The sequence below is a fragment of the Neoarius graeffei genome, chromosome 2 (assembly GCF_027579695.1).
Source record: "Neoarius graeffei isolate fNeoGra1 chromosome 2, fNeoGra1.pri, whole genome shotgun sequence".
In the NCBI taxonomy this organism is placed as follows: domain Eukaryota; kingdom Metazoa; phylum Chordata; class Actinopteri; order Siluriformes; family Ariidae; genus Neoarius; species Neoarius graeffei.
This window is the reverse complement of record NC_083570.1, coordinates 64,638,687-64,664,915: the sequence shown is the minus strand read 5'-3', so window position 1 is coordinate 64,664,915 and position 26,229 is coordinate 64,638,687. Positions and strand designations below refer to the sequence as shown.

General features: G+C 41.7%; 2 protein-coding genes across 3 annotated transcripts in view; one reads left to right on the top strand and one right to left on the bottom strand.

Annotated features, from left to right (window-relative positions):
- The first annotated feature begins 219 nt into the window (after positions 1 to 219).
- LOC132869748 (glucose-dependent insulinotropic receptor) lies at positions 220 to 4,703 on the top strand. Its single transcript, XM_060903134.1, has 2 exons — positions 220 to 1,094; positions 4,631 to 4,703. The coding sequence occupies exons 1-2, from the start codon at positions 220 to 222 to the stop codon at positions 4,701 to 4,703; spliced, it is 948 nt and encodes a 315-aa protein (XP_060759117.1).
- A 1,482-nt stretch (positions 4,704 to 6,185) lies between these two features.
- morc2 (MORC family CW-type zinc finger 2) overlaps positions 6,186 to 26,229 on the bottom strand; it is a 35,272-nt gene continuing 15,228 nt past the window's right edge. For both annotated transcript variants that reach the window (XM_060914677.1, XM_060914678.1), the window contains exons 11-27: positions 22,836 to 22,915; positions 22,602 to 22,684; positions 21,494 to 21,579; positions 20,663 to 20,803; positions 16,648 to 16,802; positions 16,426 to 16,554; positions 13,839 to 13,944; positions 13,555 to 13,687; positions 13,375 to 13,461; positions 12,829 to 13,119; positions 12,410 to 12,676; positions 12,221 to 12,281; positions 11,968 to 12,106; positions 9,119 to 9,295; positions 7,605 to 7,698; positions 7,237 to 7,425; positions 6,186 to 6,924 (exon numbers count right to left, since the gene is read on the bottom strand). In XM_060914677.1, coding sequence (XP_060770660.1) covers positions 6,856 to 6,924; positions 7,237 to 7,425; positions 7,605 to 7,698; positions 9,119 to 9,295; positions 11,968 to 12,106; positions 12,221 to 12,281; positions 12,410 to 12,676; positions 12,829 to 13,119; positions 13,375 to 13,461; positions 13,555 to 13,687; positions 13,839 to 13,944; positions 16,426 to 16,554; positions 16,648 to 16,802; positions 20,663 to 20,803; positions 21,494 to 21,579; positions 22,602 to 22,684; positions 22,836 to 22,915 — 2,287 coding nt within the window. In that variant the 3' untranslated portion in view covers positions 6,186 to 6,855. The remainder of the gene's footprint in view (positions 6,925 to 7,236; positions 7,426 to 7,604; positions 7,699 to 9,118; positions 9,296 to 11,967; positions 12,107 to 12,220; positions 12,282 to 12,409; positions 12,677 to 12,828; positions 13,120 to 13,374; positions 13,462 to 13,554; positions 13,688 to 13,838; positions 13,945 to 16,425; positions 16,555 to 16,647; positions 16,803 to 20,662; positions 20,804 to 21,493; positions 21,580 to 22,601; positions 22,685 to 22,835; positions 22,916 to 26,229) is intronic.

Below are 26,229 nucleotides of genomic sequence, written 5' to 3'. Positions count from 1 at the left end.
AGTCTTAGCACAACAGCGGGTCTGGACGTCTATGGCCTCCATCAGAACAACGTAAATAAGAACACTTCAAGGTGATGGCTGCTCTCGTGTGGCATTTGGCATAATGATTTGTTGAAAAAGTGAATGTAAGTCCCCCAGGTCTCCACACACAGCTCATAAAACACAGCCCTGTCCTCTGTTCGTGGAGGGCGAGCGGGTCACCTCGCCTTCAAGAAAGAAATGTCTAGTTTGAATTTCACCATTTCTCTCTCGGTTGACTTTACAAGTCTGGGAGATTTTTTCATCTTCATTTACCACCTCGTGTTCGCCACATGTGCGGTTGTGCTGGCGGGCTCGGTGGTCCTCGGGATCGTGTGCACCCGGGCGCTCCGCCAGCAGAACCGCTTCATCTTCATGCTCAACACCAGCATTAGTGACACCCTCACCGGTTTCTCCGTCTATTACCTCGGCCTGTTCGACGTGCAGGAGGGTTACCCATCCAGAAACGGCACCTTTTACATTTTGCCCTCCTTTTTAGGGGTGAATGTGATCACGTTTCTGTTGGCGCAGTTTGACCGCTACCTGGCTGTGGGCCACCCGTTCTTTTACAGCCGCTTCATTACGCGCGCCTTTGTCATCGCGTGCTGTGTGTTCTCCTGGGTGTACACCTACCTCATCCTGACTGTTCAGAACGTTTTACCAGTCGCACAAGCTGTCAAGCTGAGCGCCTTCGGCGTCATGATGCTGCAGATCATAGTTGTGATCAAAGTCCTGATGACCATTAAGTTATATATCATCGCCAAACACCAGCTCGGACGCGAGGCGCCCAGTCCGGACAGAGACAGCAAGAAGGAGTCACTGCGCCTCATCGTGTTCGTAGTGATTTGTTTTTTGTCGCTGTGGTGTCCCTCCTTCGTGAATATCATAGTCAGGTATCTGTCAAACAGCGGCCTGCGCTTTAGTAACGAAGCGACCAACGTGTTTGCCAGCATGGCGCGCTTTAACGCGCTCAGCACTCCTGCGCTTTACATCTGGGGCAGTCCGGCTCTGCGCGCCGCGGTGTGGAACACGGTGTGGAGGAGAGTGTGTGCACCGTGCCACATCAGGACTACAAGGTCCCTTACACACACACACTGACAGCTTCCTCCACAAACCTTTTCTGATAGATACAGTGTGTTCTGGAACAGCTCGGGTACATTACACTGGGGAACACAATTTTTGTTGAGTTAGGTCTGACAGCTGTTTTTAACTAATTTTTTGGGTGCGGAATCCAAAACTGATCTCAGTTTTTCTCTATCACGTCAAGTTTTTGAATCCCCGTTTTCTTAAAAATATGAAAAATACTGTACTTAACAGATATGTGCTTGTTTTATAAAAATTTACAAATATTGACATACAATGAAATATGAAAGAAACAGGCATGACTGCAATGTTTATTTAACACTTATGTTTTTACAAAGGATATGGCTACTGTAGGGTGGCGCGGTGGTGTAGTGTAGTGGTTAGCGCTGTCGCCTCACAGCAAGAAGGTCCGGGTTCGAGCCCCGGGGCCGGCGAGGGCCTTTCTGTGTGGAGTTTGCATGTTCTCCCCGTGTCCGCATGGGTTTCCTCCGGGTGCTCTGGTTTCCCCCACAGTCCAAAGACATGCAGGTTAGGTTAACTAGTGACTCTAAATTGACTGTGAGTGTGAATGGTTGTCTGTGTCTATGTGTCAGCCCTGTAATGACCTGGCGACTTGTCCAGGGTGTACCCTGCCTTTCGCCCATAGTCAGCTGGGATAGGCTCCAGCTTGCCTGCGACCCTGTAGAAGGATAAAGTGGCTAGAGATGATGAGATGGCTACTGTAATTATAATTGTGTGCAAGAAGAAGAAAAAACTTTTATTCGTCACATGCACACTTCAAGCACAGTGAAATTCATCCTCTGCATTTAACCCATCTGAAGCAGTGAACACACTCAGAGCAGTGGGCAGCCACACACAGCGCCCGGGGAGCAGTCAGGTACTTTGCTCAAGGGCACCTCAGCCCAAGGCCGCCCCATGTTAACTTAACTGCATGTCTTTGGATTGGTGGGGGAAACCAGAGCACCCCCACACAGACACAGGGAAAACATGCAAACTCCACACAGAAAGGCCCTCGCCGGCCACTGGGTTCAAACCTGGAACCTTCGTGCTGTGAGGCGACCGTGCTAACCACTACACCACCGTGCCACCTGTGCAAGTAGTTAAGGTAAAAATGTACATTTATAGCTCTTTCTGGAGTGTTCATCTTGAGGACTATCGCGTTTGATGCTCCAACAATAGTCAGCCATCATATGTACATCCCATCTACCCTGATAACGTTCTTCCATAACCTTCAAATAGTCTTACTACAGTGGAATTTTGCTTATCTGGAGGGTAAGCTGTGGAGAAAAAACTTGACGTGCTAGAAAAAAAACTGGCTGCAATTTTGGGATCAGCATGCCAATTTTAGTTTTAATCAGCATAAAAATCTAACTCAACAGAAATTTTTTTTCAAATTGTTCCCCAGTGTTATTTGCACAGAAACCCTAACCCTGATTTTCAGACACCAGCATTAGTGCAGCATTTTGGAGTTCATCTCTGAAAAGCATCATCTTTCAGAAATAGCACCAATTCAGTGCACTAAATATAGCTCGATCAGGATATAGCTCGGATATATCTATATCAGGTGGTGTAGTGGTTAGCACCGTCACCTCACAGCAAGAAGGTTCAGGGTTCAAACCCAGTGGCTGATGAGGGCCTGTCTGTGTGTGTTTCCTCTCACAGTCCAAAGATCTCATTATCTCTAGCCGCTTTATCCTGTTCTGCAGGCAAGCTGGAGCCTATCCCAGCTGACTACGGGCGAAAGGCGGGGTACACCCTGGACAAGTCGCCAGGTCATCACAGGGCTGACACAGACACAGACAACCACTCACATTCACACCTACGGTCAATTTAGAGTCACCAGTTAACCTAACCTGCATGTCTTTGGACTGTGGGGGAAACCGGAGCACCCGGAGGAAACCCACGGGGAGAACATGCAAACTCCACACAGAAAGGCCCTCACCGGCCACAGGGCTCGAACCCGGACCTTCTTGCTGTGAGGCGACAGTGCTAACCACTACACCACCGTGCCGTCCAGTCCAAAGATATGTAGGTTAATTGGTGGCTCTAAATTGACCGTAAATGGTTGTGTGTGTCAGCCCTGCGATGAGCTGGTGATAGGCTCCAGCTTGCCCCCTGCACAGGATAAGTAGTTACAGATAAAACAAATATGGCTATTATTATATGGACAAACTCCGTAGTGATTTTGTTTTCACATATGGAAATGTGCAACAGGCCACAAAAGAGCTCTGGAAAACGTGCTATTCAACTCTGTGGGGGTTCAACCGATATCAGTTCAATTTGCTCAGCAGTGAAGCTGGGTGACTCCCAACCCTGGTCCTGGAGTAGCCCTGTGCTGCACCGTTCATTATTTTCTTTGCTAGAACACTACCAGGGCGGCATGGTGGTGTAGTGGTTAGCACTGTCGCCTCACAGCAAGAAGGTCCTGGGTTTGAGCCCAGCAGCCAGCGAGGGCTTTTCTGCATGGAGTTTGCACATTCTCCCCTTGTCTGTGTGGGTTTCCTCCAAAGAACATTGGACTGTGGGGGAAACCGGAACATTGCAGGTTAAGTTAATTGATAGCTCTAAATTGACCGTAGGTGTGAATGGTTGTTTGTCTCTGTCAGCCCTGCGATAACCTGGCGACTTGTCCAGGGTGTACCCTGCCTCTCGCCCATAGTCAGCTGGGATAGGCTCCAGCTTGTCTGCGACCCTGTAGAACAGGATAAGCAGCTACAGATAATAGATGGATAGAACACTACCACACACACTTCCACTCAGGGAGGGACTGGTATTAGCTGAGTTGGATTAGGTGTGTTTGACTGGGAAAAAAACTTCAAACAGGACAAAAATCACTGCTGCAGGACAGGCTATCTGTATCCTATACTGAAGACCTTAACTGTTGTGTTCTGTTTACTGCGTAGCAATGGATGTGCTGTTCACAGGCCATATTGACTTTTGACATTTAAGACAGATAGATACATTTGAAATAACCTACTTCGAATACAGGTATATTTATATTTTTGGGGAACAGTAAAGATGCCCAAAAATGACTTCTCAGGTCTGGGGATACAGGGGCGTGTAATCTGGCATGAGTGCAAATAAGACACGGAGGTCATGTAATATAGTATGTTTGTGTTTGCTTATTTGTCTGTCTGTCGATCTATCAATCAAAATGCCTCTGTGTCAACTGACATTTCACCACTTGCTGTAATATATTTTATGCTCAGGTCAAAAGGATTGGAATATAAATATGAAGTGAGGTATAGCAGATACATCAGAAGTAAATTTATCTTTTTTTTCCAGGTTCAGTAGACACAATGAACCAAGAACATAAAGTTGCATATTGAAAAATAATTTAGTACAGTTCCACTAAAATTGATAACGTTGACCTGAACTGAACACAAGGGTTAAGAGCTCAAAAAATGCAGTAGGTATTACAAAGCAAAGTTTAAAACAAATCAGATTTAAATGTATATATTGTGAACTATCGTTTAAATAAGGCTGGTGGACTGTAATTATTCATTTCATGCTTTCTTTTCTTTCTTAGAGTATTCAGTATGAACATGAAACCAGAGAACGATAAAGCACCGAGCATTTCACAGAGCTCGAAGGACATGTGAATGGCAAAAGCAGGAGACAGAAACAGACGAAGAGCTAATCATTGCACAGCCAGGTCTGGATTAGACTGGTTTATCTTTAATATTTCAAACTTGAGTTTGTTTTATATGGAAAGGCACTTGTTCCATATGCTTGACACAGCAAGTCAAATGAACAAGGTTTCTGTACAGCTATACTACACCACTGATTGTGAATTATTTGTAAATAAACACAAATATTTGAATCATTAATGCTTCTTCACTTATCCCTCTGGGGAACCCTTAAAGGTTACATGCATGACCCTAATGCGTATGGGTTTTTGTTTTTTTTTAAATCAGAAACTGGTTCACACTAGAACCTTTAATTATAAGAAACCTTAACTCTACAAGGTACATTTTGAAGAACTTTTTATCTAAACATTTTGTGATCACAATTAAAAAATAAAAAAAAAAAGCATATAACTTGATTTAGATTTTTTGAGAAAATGTATTTATTTTTCTAATCAGTGAATAGAGTTGGCAACACAGTTATGTAGTGGTTAGCACTATTGCCTCACAGCAAGAAGGTTCTGGGTTCAAGCCCAGTAGCCGACGGGGGCCTTTCTGTGTGGAGTTTGCATGTTCTCCCGATGTCTGCGTGGGTTTCCTCTGGTTTCCCTCACAGTCCAAAGACATACAGGTTAGGTTAATCGGTGGGTTTAAATTGACCATAGGTGTGAATGAGTGTGTGAATGGTTGTTTGTCTCTATGCATCAGCCCTGCAATGATCTGGCGACTTGTCCCGGGTGTACCCTGCCTCTCACCCATAGTCAGCTGGGATAGGCTCCAGCTTGCCCGTGATCCTGCACAGGATAAGCAGCTACAGATAATGGATGGATGAATAGTCACAGCGGAATATTTTCACAATCTGAATACGATAACAGGAGGCTTTAGCTGTGATGCTGAAGGTAAATGTGAATGCAAAGACTATTTCATAAAGCAAGGTATTTGAGATTGACAATATTTATTTCTTTTAGCTAAGAAACTTGTTTACAAACTTCTCAGAACCACTTTAAATAACTCAAGGAAAAATACTGACCTCATCTTTATGCCAGTTTATTCCAAAATAAAGATACTGTGTAAATGAGTTGAATAATGTCTGAAAATGTAAATAATGTTAATGTTCAGTAATCATATATAATATGAGCCTATTTTGGCCTTGCTAAAAAAAGAAATGAGAAAATGCCAAATGCAATTTTATAAAAATGTTTCCATATTCCACTTCGGTTGTGCAATTGTTCAATTTCCCATCAGATCAGTATCCTTTGGCATTTGTGCTGTGGGTTTTTAATATCACTTCATGCCCTAGTAAGAAAATGCTACAAGGGCTTCCGGCTTACACACTTAAGACAAGATTTACTGAATGCTGAATGACACTACATGAATGTTTAAAAAGTGAGACTCGTGTATTAAAATGCTATATAATTATTTAAAGAATATGTCATAGAAAAACAACAGAACACTGCATAAACATCCTAATTTTTATTGGAACATTGGAACATTTTCTTAAAAGTGTTTAAAAAATATATTCATATATAAAGACGGTGACTAAATGTGAACTGTGGGGTAAACCATTTTACAGTTATTCAGAAAGAAGAAAACAAAAACAGTCCTGGAACCCACGCTAATGCTTGCAAAACACAGGGAACCTACAGGAACAAAAGAAAAAGCAAGCAGGGATTGAACACAGAACTTACAGTAATTAAGTTTCAGCCTTCCTCATAACAGTAGGTTTCTTTTCTCCTTAATGTTGCAAGCTTATACTGATATACTGCAGATGTTTTTGGAGATGGGATTGAAATACTCAATGACTCGTATGTATATCCAAATGAAGAAACAAACAGAGACTAGTGTCTGTATAACATAAAATACGTGAAGCATACAGCATAAGCTCCTTTGATCAAAGCTTACAATATATGCACAGGGGAAGGAAGTTTGTGAACATTGTGTAAAAATGCTGTCTGCACATCGCTAACTTCAGGCTGGAAGTGGGAGGCATAACGGAAACGTCGTGACTTCTGACCAGTCAACAGAACTTATAAAATCAATGAAGAATATGGATGAATAAAGAGGAAATCAGATTCTGAGAGAACATACAAAGGAAACCAGGGAGAGACGGAGAAAGCACTGGAGTGTTTCACTCGCCCTTAGTGACCAGATCCTCTATGTAGGCATCCAGCTCATCATCACTGCTGATCTCAATATCCTAGAAAAAACATCCATATGGTATATGCTCAGACACCATTTACAGTATAGAGAAACACATATGATTAAACAAAATGTCCAAAGACCCATCAATCAGTCCAGACTAATTAATTACATTTCTTCATAACTTCATTTTAGTTATTGAATAGTTAATAATAAATACTGAATTGATTTCTAATACCCGAGTGAGAGAATACATTTTTATGCAATTGTGTGTGTGCAGTGGTGTTAATGTATGCTGAGTGTGTGAGAGAGAGAGAGAGAGAGAGAGAGAGAGAGAGAGAGAGAGAGAGAGAGTGTGTGTGTCTCAGACCTCTTGGACTTTCTGCAGCAGCGCAACTATATTTGTTCGGAGTTTGCGTAGTTTTTCTTCAGACTCTCGGAGTTTAGCCTCTGCCCCGTTGCTCTTTTCCTCCACGGCCCGAGCTCGAGACTCAGCACGGCTTTGGTACGAGTTACACAGCTTCTGCAGCCCTGCCTCATACTGCTGAAAATACTCTTTCTGCAACACAGACATGGCTTGTATTAGTTAATAATAAACTTGTATTAACACACACACATATATATATTAACTAGGGGATTATCAGCTTTGCTCAAGCCACAGTTCACATGGACTCTCTGCTAACGCTGATTAAATTAATCCAAAGTACTGAGCTGCACAACAGTAAGAAATGTACTCACAATGGGGAAAGCCACAAGGTCTTCAGCACTCATAGTGTTGACAGAATCTTTTGGGATTCGGAAATCGGGCGGGAAAAAGTACCGCAGCAACGTCCTAGAATTATTTAAAAAAAAAAAAAAAGTCAACTCAACTCAAAACAAATATGTACGCTCACAGAACACTTTATTAGGAGCACTATACTAATACTGGGTAGGGCTTTCCTTTGTTCTCAAAATGGCCTCAATTCTTCACGGCATGGATTTCACAAGATGTTGCCAACATTCCTTTGAGATGCTGGTCCATGTCGACATAATTGCATCACATAACTCCTCCAGATTTTTTTCAGGTGCACTTTCATGCTGTGACTCTCCTGTTCTACCACATCCCAAAGGCGTTCTATTGGATTCAGATCTGGTGACTGGGAAGGCCACTGAAGAACACTGAACTCATTGTCATATTCATGAAACCAGTTTGAGACGACTTTTGCTTTGTGACATGGTGCATTATTATGCTGGAAGTAGCCATCAGAAGATGGTAAATTGTGGCCGTGAAGGGATGCACATGGTCAGCAACAATACTCAAATAGGCCATGGCATTCAAGCAAAGATTGACTGGTTAAAAAAAAAAAAAAATCAAGTCAAAGTTTATTTATAGAGCACATTTAAAGCAACAGAAGTTGAGCAAGTTTGCCAGCAAAACATTTTCCACACCATTACACCACCTCCACCAGCCTGGACTGTGGAAGGCAGATTGGGTCCATGGATTCATGCTTTTGGCACCAAGTTCTAATCCTCCCATCTGTTTGCCTCAGCAGAAATCAAGATTCATCAAACCAGGATATGTCTGTCCAATCTTCAGCTGTCCAGTTTTGGTGAGCCTGTGCCCACTGCTGATGTTCTTGGCTGACAGAAGTGGAACCTGATGTAGTCTTCTGCTGTTGTAGCCCATCCTCCTCAAGGTTCAACCTGTTGTGCATTCTGAGATGCTTTTCTGCTCATCACAACTGTAGAGTGACCAGTTGAGTTACTGTAGCCTTTCTGTCAGCTTGAACCAGTCTGGCCATTCTCCACTGACCTCTCTCAAAGACAACAACAACGCATTTCTGTTTGTAGCAATGCCACTCATTGGATGTTTTTTTTCCCCCTTTACTGAACCAATCGGAGTAAACTCTAGAGACTGTTGTTAGAGAAAATCCCAGGAGATCAGCAGTAATAGGAATACTCAAACCAGACTGTTTGGTACCAACAATCATGCCACGGTCAAAATCACTGAGATCACATTGCTTCCATATTCTGATGGTTGATATGAACATTACCTGAAGTTTCTGGCCCGTATCTACATTATTTTATGCACTGCGCTACTGTCACATGATTGGCTGATTAGATAACTGCATGAATGAGTAGACGCACAGCTGTTCCTAATAAAGTGCATGAGTGTATGTTACCATCAAACGATGGTATTTAAATCAACTCAATCATGATGGAAGAGAAAAAGCCTTAATTACCAGTCTTGTCACAAACATGCACACACCCACCTCATCATAGTGACAAGGCCTTCTGTTGTTTCTCTGCTCGGGACGCTCTGGGTTGTATCAGGCTCTGCAGCGGTAGGCGGAGTCACAGACCGCGCTGGGGCCTGATTGGTGTCTGGACTACGTGACTCTGGTGAGGCAGGCCGCATAAGGCGGACGTCTTCACTACCCTTAAACACCCTTAACAAAGAAGAAAAAAAAAAGTATTGTAAACACAATAAGCTAACATTTAATTTGTCAAAATGCTCATATTACAAACCCTATCTCCAAGATGTTATATCACAGTGTCAAGTGTCATTTTTTTGATCAAGCACTTTACTGTAGTGTGTTAGGCAAACATGTTTCCACCTTGTGATGAAGACTTTTGTGGAAAATTTTAGTAGTACAACATTTACAGTGTCTTGCAAAGACGCGAAATGTTGGACTACTAAACATTTAGTAGTGCGACTGTTTTGTCGCATTACAAGCTGGAATTAAAATGGATTTTTGGGGGGTTAGCACCATTTGATTTACACAACATGCCTACAACTTTAAAGGTAAAAACTGTTTTTTATTGTGACACAATAAGATGAAAAAACAGAAATCTGGAGTGTGCAGAAAAAGTGTCAATACTTTGCAGAGCTACGTTTTGCTGCAGTTACAGCTGCAAGTCTCTTGGGATATGTCTCTATTAGCTTAGCACATTTAGCCACTGGGATTTTTGCCCATTCCTCAAGGCAAAACTGCTGCAACTCCTTCAAGTTAGATGGGTTGTGTTGGTGGACAGCAATCTTCAAGTTATGCCACAGATTCTCAATTGGATTGAGGTCTGGGCTTTGATTAAGCCATTCCAAAGACATTTAAATGTTTCCCTTTAAACCACTCCACTGTAGCTTTAGCAGAAGGTTTAGGGTCATTGGCCTGCTGGAATGTGGACCTTTGTCCCGGTCTTAAACCTCTGGCTGACTCAAACAGGTTTTCCTCCAGAATTGCCCTGTATTTAGTGCCATCCATCTTTCCTTCAGTCCTGACCAGCTTTCCTGTCCCTGCAGATGAAAAATAGTCTCATTTGACCAGAGAATCTTCTTCCATGTGTTTGGGGAGTCTGCCACATACTGCTGGGCAAACTCCAAACATGTTTTCTTAAGCAATGGCTTTTTTCTGGCCACTCTTCCATCAAGCCCTACTCTGTGGAGTGTACAGCTTAAAATGGTCCTATGGACAGATACTCCCATCTCTGCTGTGGATCTTTGCAGCTCCTTCAGTGTCATTTTTGGTGTCTTTGCTGAATCTCTGATTAATGCCCTCCTTGCCCAGTCTGTGAGTTTTGGTGGGCAGCCCTCTCTTGCTAGGTTTGTAGTGGTGCCATATTCTTTCTATTTTGCTATAATTGATTTAGTGGTGCTGTGTGGGATATTCAAATTTTGGGATTTTTTTTATAACCCAACCCTGATCTATATTTCTCCATAACTTTGTCTGTCAGATTTGGAGTGCTCCTTGGTTTTCATGTTGCTTGCTTAGTCATGTTGCAGAGTCAGGGTCCTTCCAGAACAGGTTGATTTATACAGACATCATGTGACAGATCATGTGACACTGACTGCATAGAGGTGGATCTTATTGAACTAATTATCTGACTTATGAAGTTAATTGGTTGGACCAGCTCTTATTTAGGGGTCACAATAAAACAACAGTATGCACCTTTAAAGTGGTAGGCATATTGTGTAAATCAAATGGTGCTAACCCCCCGAAAATCCATTTTAATTCCAGCTTGTAATATGACAAAACAGGACAAACACCAAGGGGGATGAATACTTTTGCAAGACACTGTATATGTTCAGAAAGCTGCTTGTAGAGAGCAGCTTGTACAGTGGCCACTACGCATGATGGGTGCATCACTTCATGGGCTTCCCTTCTTACCCTGATGTACCAATTGCTCTGGAATAGAGTAAATCTGGACTCATCAGACCACAATCAGGCCAAGTCAAAATCCTGACTTTAATCCAATGGAAATGTTGTGGAAGGACCTGAAGCGAGCAGTTCATGTGAGGAAGCCCACCAACATCCCAGAGTTGAAGCTGTTCTGTATGGAGGAATGGGCTAAAATTCCTCCAAGCTGGTGTGCAGGATTGATCAACAGTTACCGGAAACGTTTAGTTGCAGTTATTGCTGCACAAGGGGGTTACACCAGATACTGAAGGCAAAGGTTCGCATACTTTTGCCACTCACATATGTAATATTGGATCATTTTCCTCAATAAATAAATGACCAAGTATAATATGTTTGTCTCATTTGTTTAACTGGGTTCTCTTCATCTACTTTTAGGACTTGTGTGAAAATCTGATGTTGTTTTAGGTCATATTTATGCAGAAATATAGAACATTCTAAAGGGTTCACTGTACCCTTTAGGGTTTCAAGCACCACTGTAGTTGTTTAAGAAGTGAGAAGCTCCTCACTGCATCAGTTAGGGTTAAAAGTTGCCAACTGAAACATGTTAATCACTGTCGCTGGTTTAATTCCTGGGATCAGCAGGAAAAATGTGAAGGGAATGAATAAACAACACTTTCCCCACCCACTGTTTCATGGTTGAAGTGCCCTTGAGTACGGCACCTAACCCCCAACTGCTCACTGGGCACTATAGCATAGCTGCCCACTGCTCTGGGTATGCGTGTGTGCTCACATGTGCGTACACGTGTGTTCACTGCTTCAGATGGGTTAAATGCAGAGGAGGAATTTCACTGTGCTTGGTGACAAATAAAGGCTTCTTCTTCTTCCAATTATATAATCAAAGGCTCTTAAGTATTTGCTTATTTAAATCCACACTGCGACAGTTTTTTGGCCAGATAGTGCATTTTGCCATGTATATAAATTCATACCAGCGGTCTCGTGGAGTGTTCATTGGGACGTAATCGAACTTTACTTTCCAGCGCACATTCTCTTTGCTCGTTTCCACTGCAGTCACTCGGCCAGTGAACCATTCTCCATTCACCTTTGCCTCTACCTGTAAGCCTTTATCTGTGAAACACACAAACACATAAGCTCATATTTGATGCAAGTCTACCATTGCCAAGCTAATGTTTCAAGTTTTGAAGGGACATGGATTTGTATTTATATAGAAGGGGTGAGTACCTTTTTGGGCAATTTTCAGCGCATCTTGTTTTAAATCATCTTCTGTGCTATTGCTGACTCGCTAAAAAAAGACGACTTGTGCTTAGTTTAAAAAAAATCTGTAAATTTTATGCTTTATTTATTAATTGTGTTTATACAGTATAAAATTAGCAAAGAGGACCGAGAAGTATGATAGCATAGTTTAAATACCTCTGTACTATTAACTTGTTTGGTTGGCAGGACCTTCTTCTCAACTGTTCCCTTGCCACGAGTTTGAGCAGGTGCTGCAAGTTTGGATTTCTTGGGTTGTGGCTCTTCTTCCTCTTCACTGTCTTCCTCTTCTTCCTCCTCCTCTTCCTGCTCATCCTCCTCTTCCTCTTCACTTTCTTCTGCTTCCTCTTCTTTTTGTGCTTTACCCTTCTTGGCACTTCCTCTCTTGCTAGCTGATGTTTGCCTGGTTGTCTTTGTAGAGGATGGCTAGAACCATTTACAAATATACCATTTGAATTTCTTCCAAAAACTTAAGGCTTATACTGATTTACAATCATAATCTTCAAATCCTGCAATTCAGATTTTCGAAACTACTACTAACTCCTGGCCAATGTTGAGGCATGTTTGTGCATACTCACTGTTGTACTGCGTGTTTGAGTTACACTCCTGCGAGGTGATGCTTTTGAAGGTGGAGGTGTGGGCACGGCTTTAGTGGTGGCTTTTGTCGATTTGGGGGGTGGAGTGGGGGCTGGTTTGGCTTTAGCTGAAGTCGTAGCAGCTGGTTGAGTTCTACTAGAACGTACAGGTCCTGTAGATTTAGCAGGTGGAGTTTTAGCTGTAGATGACTGACTCACAGCATTTTTGACCACAGCGGGAAGTGGGGGTGAACGAGGACGAGCTGCTGCACGCTGCGATGACCGAACGGCAGTCTACAAGGAAAAATAAACAAAACAAAATCGCATTCTTTCTTTTTCATATATACAAACGAGCAAATACGTGCACATGCTTACACACAAACACGTTTGTCTTATAATTCTGGTGAGGACCTACCATAATAAACTGAATCTTAATCGTAACCCCAGTAACCAAAAGGAAACAATTTGACTCTTATTTTTTTTTTTTAAGGAGGACACATGCACCACTCAACAGTTAATAAACAAACAGGGAAGCTTCAAAAGCAGTACCTGAGGTGTACGCTCCTCTACAGCCTTCACACTGACATCTAGTGGGAGCCGTTTTACATCTGCTGCCGACTTAACAGTTGTGGTTTTCTGTAATGGAAGGTAATGTAATGGGTTACAATAAGTCAGACAGACAACAATATATACCAAAGAACAAAAATATATAAAAGCATGGATCAGTACCTGTAAAGCCTCCAATTTCTCTTGTTGCTGGCGAATTTTTTCAGAGATCTCCTTTTGTTTGTCTTCCGAGGTTTTGGTATCTTTCTTCATAACACCAACTGGTAAATTTTGCTTCTGTTCAGGGGCATCACACCTGGGAGTCATAAATGGTGTGAAACAAGAGAGTGGAAAATGATAATTTTATAGTCCTGAAAGGCAGGGACTGGACAGTGTACAAATAATATGAAAGAGAGGGAATTAATAAAATACCAAGCAAACCCTCTTATTATCTTTATTTTCTGTACCTATCCTGCGTTCCATCAGGGTTCATGAGGCAGACCCAGCTATCTGGGTAACGCTTATCCACAGCATCCATCTGAAACGGCAATGTACGCCACTTCAGACATTTATCTGAGAGAATAGAAAAACGGGTTGAGAGGGTTAATGAAAACATGTTATTGTAAATATACACTGTCCAGGCCAAAAAAAAAAAGTTGCACACTATGAAGACGGGAGGATTGAACAACTCCAGCAAGTCTACTCCCGCGCATACCAAAGACTTTCAGTGGGGTTAAGTTAAGAACTCTGTGGTGGCCAATTCATGTATGAAAATGATTTGAGCCATAATTTTATGCCCGTGCCATCAGGGAAGAAAAAAAAAAATATATATATATATCGATTGATGGGATAACCTGGTCATTCAGTACATACAGATAGTCAGTTGACTTCATTTTATTGCCACATAACGTTTCTGAGCCTCGACCTGACCATTTAGAGCAAGCCCAGATCATAACACTGTCTTCAGAGTACAGAGGCCACTATCCATGATGGGTGCATCGCTTCATGCGTTTCCCTTCTTATCTTGACACACGTTCCTCTGGAATAGAATAAATCTGGACTCATCAGACCACATGACCTTTTCCATTGCTCCAGAGTAATGTAAATTGAAGTCTTTGGTTATGGTGGTTAGCAATGTTGCCTCACAGCAAGAAGGTTCTGGGTTTGAGCCCAGTGGCCGACAGGGGTCTTTCTGTGCACTGCAAAAAACTGAAAACTGAATTTGAGGAGAAAATTACTTAATACTCATGAAATTATCTTGCTGCATGGACAGATATTTTTACTTCATAAGACATCTTAGAATAAGTTGGTTGCAATCTAGAACTAGGTTTAATAATCTCAGAACTGGTGTCTTGTATTCTTCCAATAGGAAATGCTAGATCGTTTCAACTATTTTCAAGATATTTTCACTTGCTAAGATATCATTTTTTGCAGGGTGTGGAGTTTGCACGTTCTCTCCATGTCTGCGTGGGCTTCCTCCAGGTGCTCCGGTTTCCCCCACAGTTCAAAGACATGCAGTTAGGTTAACTGGCTATTCTAAATTGCCTATAAGTGTGAATGTGTGTGTGAGAGTAGTCTGGCTAACACGACTTCAAAGCTCTGCGAGCATTTGGTCTGGCAACGATATTAAGCCCAACCGTTTCCCAAAGGCGTGGTTGACCCGCCTCCCTGAAATGCCTCAGTTTGCTACTGGTTGAAGCCAGAAAAGGCTGTGACGAAGCTTAAACCAATCACATCACTCTTTCCTCTGACGTATGTGACGCGACGGAAACTGCTTGAGTAACAGGAAGAACATAAATACCTCCAGGGCTGCTCTTTGCTCCGTTTTCAATGAGAACTTCCCATTGAATGCTTTCAATACAGCATCTACCGCTGTGTCAAAGGCTTGCCGCTGCTCCATGTTCGTAATGTTTCTAGTGAATCAAGCGCTTCCGGCATAGATTCTGTAAACAATCTATGGCTTCCGGTCGCAGTTCTACTACGTCACTGCCTTGAACACGCCTCTACCCAGGGCCGTTGGAGATGCTCAAAGTTGATTGGCTCCTGATTTTTCGGGAGCTTGGTACAGCTGTAGATAGCTTGCCGTGCCAGACTAAGCTCGCAACAGGCCCTCGTGTTGCGTCACGCTTAGGATGGGCGGGCCCAGGCTAGTGTGAGAGAGTGCGTAGAAAGGAACTGGCCATCCTACTGCTGCAAATCTGACCAAGTCAACCAAATATAGTTCACCTCAAACCCGACAAAAAAAGTGATGACAACAAACCAGTGGTTTTCGACACATCATGGATGTGGAAATGCTCTTACTTTCACTATTAAACATACGACAAAATGAACTGCCGGGCACTGTCCGAACTGATAATCACATCATCAGTTTTTCTTTGGCTAATCAGACACAAGGTAGGCCGCCACTCTTACCAGAGCAGTTGGGGGTTAGGTGCTTTGCTCAAGGGCACTTCAGCCAGTACTGCTGGTCCAGGGAATCAAACCAGCGACCTTTTAGTCCCAAAGCTGCTTCTCTATCCATTAGGCCATGGCTTCTCCCTTATTAAACATAGCCGTGAGTTATACTGTCATTTTTTTTTTTTTTTACGATTTGACTTCAAGAATTGATCTCTGCTCATGCTCAATTAAGATTTTTTTTTCCAACCATATTTCTTCCACAAAGTTTATGGTTCACCACTATCTTTTCAGGTTTTAATAATGCGTTGTAGAGATCTTAATCCAATTACAGTAATTTCATCAATCTCCTTAATTTTCTTTTCTTGATGCAAGCCAATAATTTGACCCTTCTGAAACACCCAAACATCTTTTCCACGATCACGGGATACATCTTCTGACATGGTTGTTTAAGAAATGAGAAGTTACTCACTGTATCAGTTAGGGTTAAAAGAATTGTTGCCAGCTGAAACATATTAATCATAGCAGTAATTAGCCAATCAAAGGCTCTTAACTTATTTAAATCCAAATGGTGACCTTTTTTGGCCAGGTAGTGTACAATAAATCATGTTTAGGCCATTAGTAGTGTGTGTGCTAGACCCAAAAGGCCTGTGCTCATACCACACTGTATCGTCACTGGAATCTCCATGGCTCTGCGTCGGCGGAACCTGAGATCATTTGAAGGTGAAGCATTCCAGTTGGCTGACAGGTAGCCAAACTCATCCCAGAACTTCACTATGCCTTTCTGAGCTGTTCAGTAAATTAAAGTTATACAAGTTAGAATTCATTTTGGGAGGAAAAAAAGAATGTAAATATGAATTAGAAAAGACCTCACATACTCACCAATACCAATGTCCTTCCAGTACTGGGCAAGATATTCTCCCATAGCTCTGAGTAAATGTCTGTACTCTTTTGCATCTGCAAAATCTTGCTTATTATGCGTTGGCTCTAATACAAGATAGGGAACATCTACTACCCCTACTACTCCTCCACATGCCCTGAAATATGCACAAACAGAGCAAACAATGTCCTACTACAGCCAACACGAGACATCTACATTTTAGTTTTACAAGATAACTCAACTCATCAAACATGCAAGTCTTTCAAGATGTACAGCACCAATCAAAAGTCTGGACCCATCTTCGAATTCAATGTTTTTTCTTTATTTTTATTAATTAAAAGACACTTCTGTCTTAAAGTAATGATGGATGTCGTTTCTCTTTACTTAGTTGAGCGGTTATTGACTTAATATGGATTGCTACAGTTGTGGAACAGGGCTATTTACTATATTTTTATTATTTACTATTTAATGTTTGATCTCAAATGCATTAAGAAGTCAAGAAATTCAACTAATTAACTTTTGACAAGGCACACCTGTTAATTGAAAAGCATTCCAGGTGACTATCTCATAAAGCTGATTAAGATAATGCCAATAGCATGCAAAGTTGTCATCAAGGTACACGGTGGCTACTTTGGCTAAAACAGAAAGGTGTCAACATTAACTTTTTTAGCAGTTTGTGCAACAGTAGCTCTTCTGTGGGACTGGACCATATGGGCTAACCTTTTTGCCCCACGCAAATCAGTGAGCCTTCGACACCCATGAACCTGTCGTCAGTTCACTGGTTGTCCTTGCTTGGACCACTTTTGGTAGGTACTAACCACTGCATACTGGGAACACCCCACAAGATGTGCCATTTTAGAGATGCTCAGACCCAGTGATCTAGCCATCACCATTTGGCTCTTGTCAAAGTTGCTCAGATTCTTACACTTGCCCATTTTTCCTGCTTCCAACACATCAATTTCAAGAACTAACTGTTCTCTTACTGCCTAATATATCCCACCCCTTGACAGGTGCCAGTGTAATGAGATAATCAAAGTTATTCACTTCACCTGTCGGTAGTCATAATGTTATGGCTGATCCATGTACGTCATTTCATAGTCTTCAGTACTGTTCTACAATGTAGAAAATAGTCAGAATACAGAAAAACCTATGACGGAGTAGCTGTGTCCAAACTTTTGACTGGTACTGTGTTATGAAAATTTTGACGCATCTACAGTAGGTCACTGAAACCTAAAAACCAATAAACACCAGTATAAACTAAGGATATTATAAAAGACAAGTTTAATCACTTGGACATATTAGCAGAGCTCCATACTTAAGAGAATATGATAATGCATTGACCTGATTTTTGATGGCTTGACGTCTGTCCATACATACGATGAACGATGTACCACCACAGGGAACCCGACCGTAAGTGCAAGGCAATGCATCTCAAACACTTGACCACCGGACAATGAAATTTGTATCTTTATTTACATACAGGGAGTGCAGAATTATTAGGCAAATGAGTATGTTGACCACATTACCCTCTCTATGCATGTTGGCCTACTCCAAGCTGCATAGGCTTGAAAGCCTCCTACCAATTAAGCATACCAGGTGATGTGCATCTCTGTAATGAAAAGGGGTGTGGTCTAATGACATCAACACCCTATATCAGGTGTGCAAAATTATTAGGCAACTTCCTTTCCTTTGGCAAAATGGGTCAGAAGAGGGATTTGACGGACTCAGAAAAGTAAAAAATAGTGACATATATTGCAAAGGGATGGAGCACTCTTAAAATTGCCCAGCTTTTGAAGCGTGACCATCGAACAATCAAGCGCTTCATTCAAAATAGTCAACAGGGTCGCAAGAAGCGCGTTGAAAAAAAAGGCGCAAACTAACTGCCCGTGAACTGAGGAAAGTCAAGCGTGAAGCTGCCAAGATGCCACTCGCCACCAGTTTTGCCATATTTCAGAGCTGCAACATCACTGGAGTGTCAAAAAGCACAAGGTGTGCAATACTCAGGGACACGGCCAAGGTAACAAAGGCTGAAAAACGACCACCACTGAACAAGACACACAAGATGAAACGTCAAGACTGGGCCAAGAAGTATCACAAGACTGATTTTTCTAAGGTCTTATGGACAGATGAAATGAGAGTGAGTCTTGATGGGCCAGATGGATGGGCTCGTGGCTGGATCAGCAAAGGGCAGAGAGCTCCAGTCCGACTCAGACGCCAGCAAGGTGGAGGTGGGGTACTGGTATGGGCTGGTATCATCAAAGATGAGCTTGTGGGACCTTTTCGGGTTGAGGATGGCGTCAAGCTCAACTCCCAGTCCTATTGTCAGTTTTTGGAAGACACCTTCTTCAAGCAGTGGTACAGGAAGAAGTCAGCATCCTTCAAGAAAAACATGATTTTCATGCAGGACAATGCTCCATCACATGCATCCAAGTACTCCACAGCATGGCTGGCCAGAAAGGGTCTAAAGGAAGAAAGATTAATGACGTGGCCTCCTTGTTCAACTGATCTGAACCCCATAGAAAACCTGTGGTCCCTCATCAAATGTGAGATCTACAAGGAGGGGAAACAGTACACATCTCTGAACAGTGTCTGGGAGGCTGTGGTTGCTGCTGCATGCAATGTTGATCACAAACAGATCAAAACACTGACCGAATCCATGGATGGCAGGCTTTTGAGTGTCCTTGTAAAGAAAGGCGGCTATATTAGTCACTGATTTGTTTGTTTGTTTTTTTGAATGCCAGCAATGTATATTAGTGAATGTTGAGTTGTTATATTGGTTTCCCTGGTGAAAATAAATGAGTGAAATGGGTATATATGTTTGTTTTTTGTTAAGTTGCCTAATAATTATGCACAGTTATAGTCACCTGCACACACAGATATCCTCCTAAGATAGCTAAAACTAAGAAAGCCCTACTCCAACTTCCAAAAATACTCAGCTTTGATATTTGAGTCTTTTGGGTTCATCAAGAACATAGTTGTTTTTCAATAATAAAACTAATCCTCAAAAATACAACTTGCCTAATAATTCTGCACTCCCTGTAAGATAGATGGGTTTTTAAATCCAGCGTTTATTTTTAATTTGCTTTTTAAAAAGATAACATGGGATTATTTGCCAACGCATTTTATAAAAAAATATTCATAGCAGTTTCATATCAAACTAGTTAAAACAATCCACTAGCTTGTTGGACAGTTGACAGTTTCTGTCATGTAAGGGCGATAGATGGATGTAATCAGAGGAAGAGTTTTACTGAAACCACAGTAGCAAACAGATCCAAAACGCAGACAAAGGCAGAGTAGAAACACAGGTGGTGGTCAGTGAGTCACAGACAAGATAGAGGTAATACAATACTCAAAGTCCAAAAACACAAACGGCCAAAACCAGAAATGTGATACAAAATACAAGGCTTTCACAAAGTCTGTATTACTGAGAGTCTTTATATGTAGAGCTCAATCACGGCGTGTAATCAGCAACAGACGCATGCTAATTAGTCATAATGGCATGCATGTGCTTTACAGTCTGGCTGCACGTGCCGAGCTCCAAAGCGCATGAACATGAGAGATGTAACCAGACAACTGTTTGACACATCAAGTTTGTTATTCGATGGTAACTATACAGTAATGATATAAAGTGAAAGCGCTGGTTCACCGCTGTTCACCAGGCACCCAGCAGAGTCACACCATAATAAATGCTGTAGTGTTGTTTCGGGCGTATGGCATGCGGTGTCAAAGAAAGGAATAAATATGTATCGTAAATGTGATGCGTATCTCATTATTGGTCTAACTGTCACAAGACAATGCAGCAATTTACTGACACGAAATACATGAAACTACACAATTCGATGGTTCATATGCTAGAATATTATTATTCTATTCAGGTTGATTTTGTGCCCTTGCAAGTATTTTGCTCATACACTCATCAGGAGCTCCGCTTTTAGGCATTGTCTAAATATCTATATTACTACTACACAATACAGGTACATTTGAAACCTTGCACGTGCTAGATGTCCACATACTCACATTCCCCCATCCAGCTGTGGCCCGGTCTTCTCATACATCTTAATGAGTCGACTACAGTTATAGATAAACATGCCGTCTTGGTCTCGCCTTTCAATGTTCACGCCAAAGATGAAATTCAGCTCTTTGGGCTCCTTTAGCGCCCTGCCAAATGAACATCAGAAATCAGGGTGTTAATCAGACAGTTCCTGTTTGCTTCTTTGTGGAGCAACAACATGGAGCTCAATCTACCTAGACCCACTGACTTGCATCATTGCAGCTCCTGTGCTCTGTAGCGAGTCTGATTGACTCTCACCTTCCATAGGGGGCAGTATCAGCAATTACAATCCTTGCTACCAGCACTACTTACGAGAGCAGGAGATCAGGACGTGCTAGGAACCCTTATGGTGACTTTTATCCACAAATTCTACTAGCTCCAAATTAAACTATCCTAGTAGCCCAAAATGTCAGGAAGTGGTTCTGTAACTGTTTTTCTATGACTGACGAGAGGACTACTAGGCCACCTGGCTCATGTGGCTTTTATGAGAATGGCTAGAGGACAAAAGTATCATAGCAGGGTTCTTTTAGGCTGCACGCGTTAGGTCACAGTCACAAGCTACCAAGGTCATCACTTTGCTATTCAGTAAATAAACAAGCAAACAGAAATACTCAATTATTTCCACTCACTTCTCAAAACATAGTTACATTCAGAACCTTGAGGTTCTGGACTTGTTTTAACAGTTTACAACTGAATGCTGATGTGATGCACTTTGACAGTTTTTTGAAGTACTAAGAACTGTGTGAGAATGTTTTTGGCTGACCCATATGGGTAGATTTTGTGTGTGTATGCAGTACTTCTGTTTCGATGCATGAATGGCTTGTTTTCGATTAGCTTCTGCACGCAGTGCTGTAGCTGAATCTTGTGCTTTTCTCAACGCAGCCTGAAAACAATTGAGACAGAGAACAATAAATTAAAAGAAACAACTGAAGCTATATACAGTCATCTGCAAAAAAGGTAAAACTTTTAAAACATATAAAAAAAGACCATAAAGGTACATCACTATTCCTTGTGAAGAGACTTTAAAAGGCTGTTCTAGATTATGGCACTTTTGGACCAACACTTCTAGGGACTTATTAAGAGGAACTATGCTCTGGGGAGCTCCCCCAAGAACTATATACCTTCAAGGGCTTTTTTCATTTTTGCATTTGCACCATCAGTAGGAACGCTGAAGTGCCGTGCCATAAACTGGCTGACTGTTGCTATTGTGACGTGTCACTAATTTGTTGCTTTTAAAATGTGCATATTGTCCACCAATGTTCTTGTTTTGCTCTGAAAACAGAAAACTAGCAATATTAGGATTTCAACTTGTCTACTTCCGTGTGCCGTGTTTTGATCACAGGTTTCTATAGAAACGGATCGCTCCAGTGCACTGTAGAATGGGAGAGACCAGGAAGTGTTACATGCCGACAGTAAATTCTTTATTTTACATAATAAAGAACAAATTTGTGATGGAAAATAGTGACTGACTAAGATGTGTTTACCGGACATGTTAGCATGGACTATTATTTTATAGGCTAAGGGTTTTCTTTCGTGATAACTAAAAAAACATGGGGTAGTTTAATTAAGATTTTTATATTTCATCAAAATTGCGCTGTATTTTCTCCATCGCATATAAGCTCAGTAAAGCCTGGACTTCACTGTTGGTCCATTTGTCCATGTCGTGTCGTGTCTGACCTGACTAAAGCTCTTGTGGCTGAATAGGCAAATCCAAAGCCATGCTCCAAACCTAGTGGAAATCCTTCCCAGAAAAGTGGAGGCTGTTATAGCAGCAGAAGGGGACCAACTCCATGTTAATGCCCATAGTTTTGCAATGGTTACATATGGGTCTGTTTGTGTCCATATACTTTTAGCCATATAGTGTAGATAACATGGGTAATGTGTAACAGATGGCTGAGTTCTCACCCTGGCCTCTTTAGATAAATCATTTCCCAGTTTCAATTCCAGAGCACGAGCTTTACTCTCTGCTTCTCTGGCTTTCTCCTCCGCTTTAGAGAAAAGGAAAAAAAAAACAGACAGGACTATAAAGTTGCAGTTATCACACCCACATCACAAATCTAAAACACCAATCAGTATTTCTTATGGCTACCTTTGGCCTCATCACCAGTACCTCTATAAAGTGTGTTTTAATGTACTCACAAAGTTTTGCAAGGTGATCAGCTTTCTTTACTTCTTGCTCTGCACGTGTTTTAAAGCGTGTTGATGTGTATTTATACATCCTGCAAGAAAGCAAACACTATTTGAGCGTAGCTCTACTTAGGGATGTACCAATCCAACACTGAACATCCAACAATACCATAAAATGCTGGACTGGCATCAGATCAAATTTAATACATTTTTCTGATCCACTAATGGAGTTTATCCCGTGAACATGTTAATAGAAACATCACATACCTCACATATGAACACAGGACACAAAGTGTCTTAAAACATGTCACTATCACAATGTGATGCTTCACCTTACTTGGCTTGCTGCTTAGCTCTGTAAGGACTTTTGATACCAATACTGATCTAAGACTTCCACTCTATGTTGGCAACATGAATGGAAAAATAAAGTGGAAAAATTGGGATTTATGCATCCCTCATTCAGCTTTTGCTCATCTACAGTGGTGCTTGAAAGTTTGTGAACCCTTTAGAATTTTCTATATTTCTGCATAAATATGACCGAAAGCATCATCAGATTTTCACACAAGTCCTAAAAGCAGATAAAGAAAACCCAGTTAAACAAATGAGACAAACATATTATACTTGGTCATTTATTTATTGAGGAAAATAATCCAATATTACACATCTGTGAATGGCAAAAGTATGTGAACCTTTGCTTTCAGTATCTGGTGTGACCCCCTTGTGCAGCAATAACTGCAGCTAAACGTTTCCGGTAACTGTTGGTCAGTCCTGCACACCGGCTTGGAGGAATTTTAGCCCATTCCTCCGTACAAAACAGCTTCAGCTCTGGGATGTTGGTGGGTTTCCTCACATGAACTGCTCGCTTCAGGTCCTTCCATAACATTTTGATTGGATTAAGGTCAGGACTTTGACTTGGCCATTCCAAAACATTAACTTTATTCTTCTTTAACCATTCTTTGGTAGAACGACTTGTGTGCTTAGGGTCATTGTCTTGCTGCATGACCCACCTTCTCTTGAGATTCAGTTCATGGACAGATGTCCTGACATTTTCCTTTAGAATTCGCTGGTATAATTCAGAATTCATTGTTCCATTAATGATAGCAAGCCGTCCTGGCCCAGATGCAGCAAAACAGGCCCAAACCATGGTACTACCACCACCATGTTTCACAGATGGGATAAGGTTCTTATGCTCGAATGCAGTGTTTTCCTTTCTCCAAACATAATGCTTCTCCTTTAAACCAAAAAGTTCTATTTTGGTCTCATCCAGCCACAAAACATTTTTCCAATAGCCTTCTGGCTTGTCCACGTGATCTTTAGCAAACTGCAGACGAGCAGCAATGTTCTTTTTGGAGAGCAGTGGCTTTCTCCTTGTAACCCTGCCACGCATACCATTGTTGTTCAGTGTTCTCCTGATGATGGACTCATGAACATTAACATTAGCCAATGTGAGAGAGGCCTTCAGTTGCTTAGAAGTTACTCTGGGGTCCTTTGTGACCTTGCTGACTATTACACGCCTTGCTCTTGGAGTGATCTTTGTTGGTCGACCACTCCTGGGGAGGGTAACAATGGTCTTGAATTTCCTTCATTTGTACACAATCTGTCTGACTGTGGATTGGTGGAGTCCAAACTCTTTAGAGATGGTTTTGTAACCTTTTCCAGCCTGATGAGCATCAACAATGCTTTTTCTGAGGTCCTCAGAAATCTCCTTTGTTCATGCCATGATACACTTCCACAAACATGTGTTGTGAAGATCAGACTTTGATAGATCCCTGTTCTTTAAATAAAACAGGGTGCCCACTCACACCTGATTTTCATCCCATTGATTGAAAACACCTGACTCTAATTTCATCTTCAAATTAACTGCTAGTCCTGGAGGTTCACATACTTTTGCCATTCACAGATATGTAATATTGGATCATTTTCCTCAATAAATAAATGACCAAGTATAATATTCAGGGTTCCTACAGATATTTTATGTTGAATTTACTACCTTTTTACTACCTTCACAATTTTTTTTACTACCACAGCGACAATTTGGATTTGGACATTTTCTCACAATTTAACAAGGTAATCTTTGAGTGTATGTGTTAGTCCAAGTGAATGTGCTACATAAGTTAGTGACAACTCTACCCAAAGAGTTGGATTGATGAGACAAGATAGAAAGAAAATCTGAACGTACCGGTAGTGTAACTCTTTCCCTTTGGACGCATAATAGAACCTCCCATTGCTAGGGCTACACATGGAGTAATGCATATTTGCATAAAAGAAAACAAACTTCCACATATAAGTTATAATTTTATTGAACTGTGAAACTGTGGCCCATAACCTCTTAACGGGTACACGGATTTGCACTAAACCTTGTGTGTCAACACTTCACATTAGGTACAAGATCTGATTACATTTTGTCAGCCAACACTTTCAAGGTGGCCAACCTTTTGTTTGTGGAATAATCTTTTGAACAGGTGAACAGATTTGCACAAAAAATCTTATGTGCTTAGGTACATCAACTCATTACATTTAAATCAGGTCAAATGGCAAACACGAACACACACACACACACAAAGCGCGCACACACATGACAAAGACAAGACACACACCCTAAAGATACAAAACACACATAACCCAAGCCCTATTTTGGCAGTCTCTCAACACATTGCCAAGTTTGTTTAAGATAGTCATTTGCACCAGTCCTGTAGTCGTGAAGGCCCGTGGGCAGAGTCAACACCTTCCTCCCAGAGATCAGTGTTTTAGAGGGTTAATCTTAATCATTTGAACAGTTCAACAGATTTGCTCATCACATTTTGGATGCCTCAAATGGCGCACACACAACGCACCAGGCGCGCGCGCGCACACAACGCACCAGGCGCGCGCGCGCACACAACGCACCAGGCGCGCGCGCACACAACGCACCAGGCGCGCGCGCGCACACAACGCATTACATGTGCCTCGATCAACTTTTCAATGAACGCCTCTCGCCGATTGCCATCTACCGCCTTTAGCCAGTCTTTAAAATCAGGTTCCTCCAGCCAGAGGTCTGAAAATTTGCATTTCCCCATTGTTTAATTCTCGTGCAGATGTCACCAGTCGGGTCAACAGATAGATCCGACTAGAGCCGTATAAACAAAGTCAGTCTCGTACTAAACAATCTCTGGTATAAATTTATACTGGATTCGACCGTTATTGGAATTCAATGCGCATGCGCCACCAACTCCTCACTGCGGTCCTCCTCGAGACATAAAAATAAATTTGCCCAAATGTAGTAATTTATGGATATTATGGCATGCAGGTTAATTAAACGAATTAGAAAAACACATAGGCCCAGTTGGATGGGGGTCAAAAAAATGTACTACCACGTCAGATTACGTTTACTACCTTTTACTGGCCATAATTTAGCCTATTTTAATTA

Bases quoted from the DNA above. Each gene is read 5' to 3' on its own strand.
- LOC132869748 (XM_060903134.1), top strand. From the start codon at position 220: ATGTCTAGTTTGAATTTCACCATTTCTCTCTCGGTTGACTTTACAAGT. The intron at 1,095-4,630 runs GTCCCTTACACA...TTTCTTTCTTAG, and splicing joins TGCCACATCAGGACTACAAG to AGTATTCAGTATGAACATGA.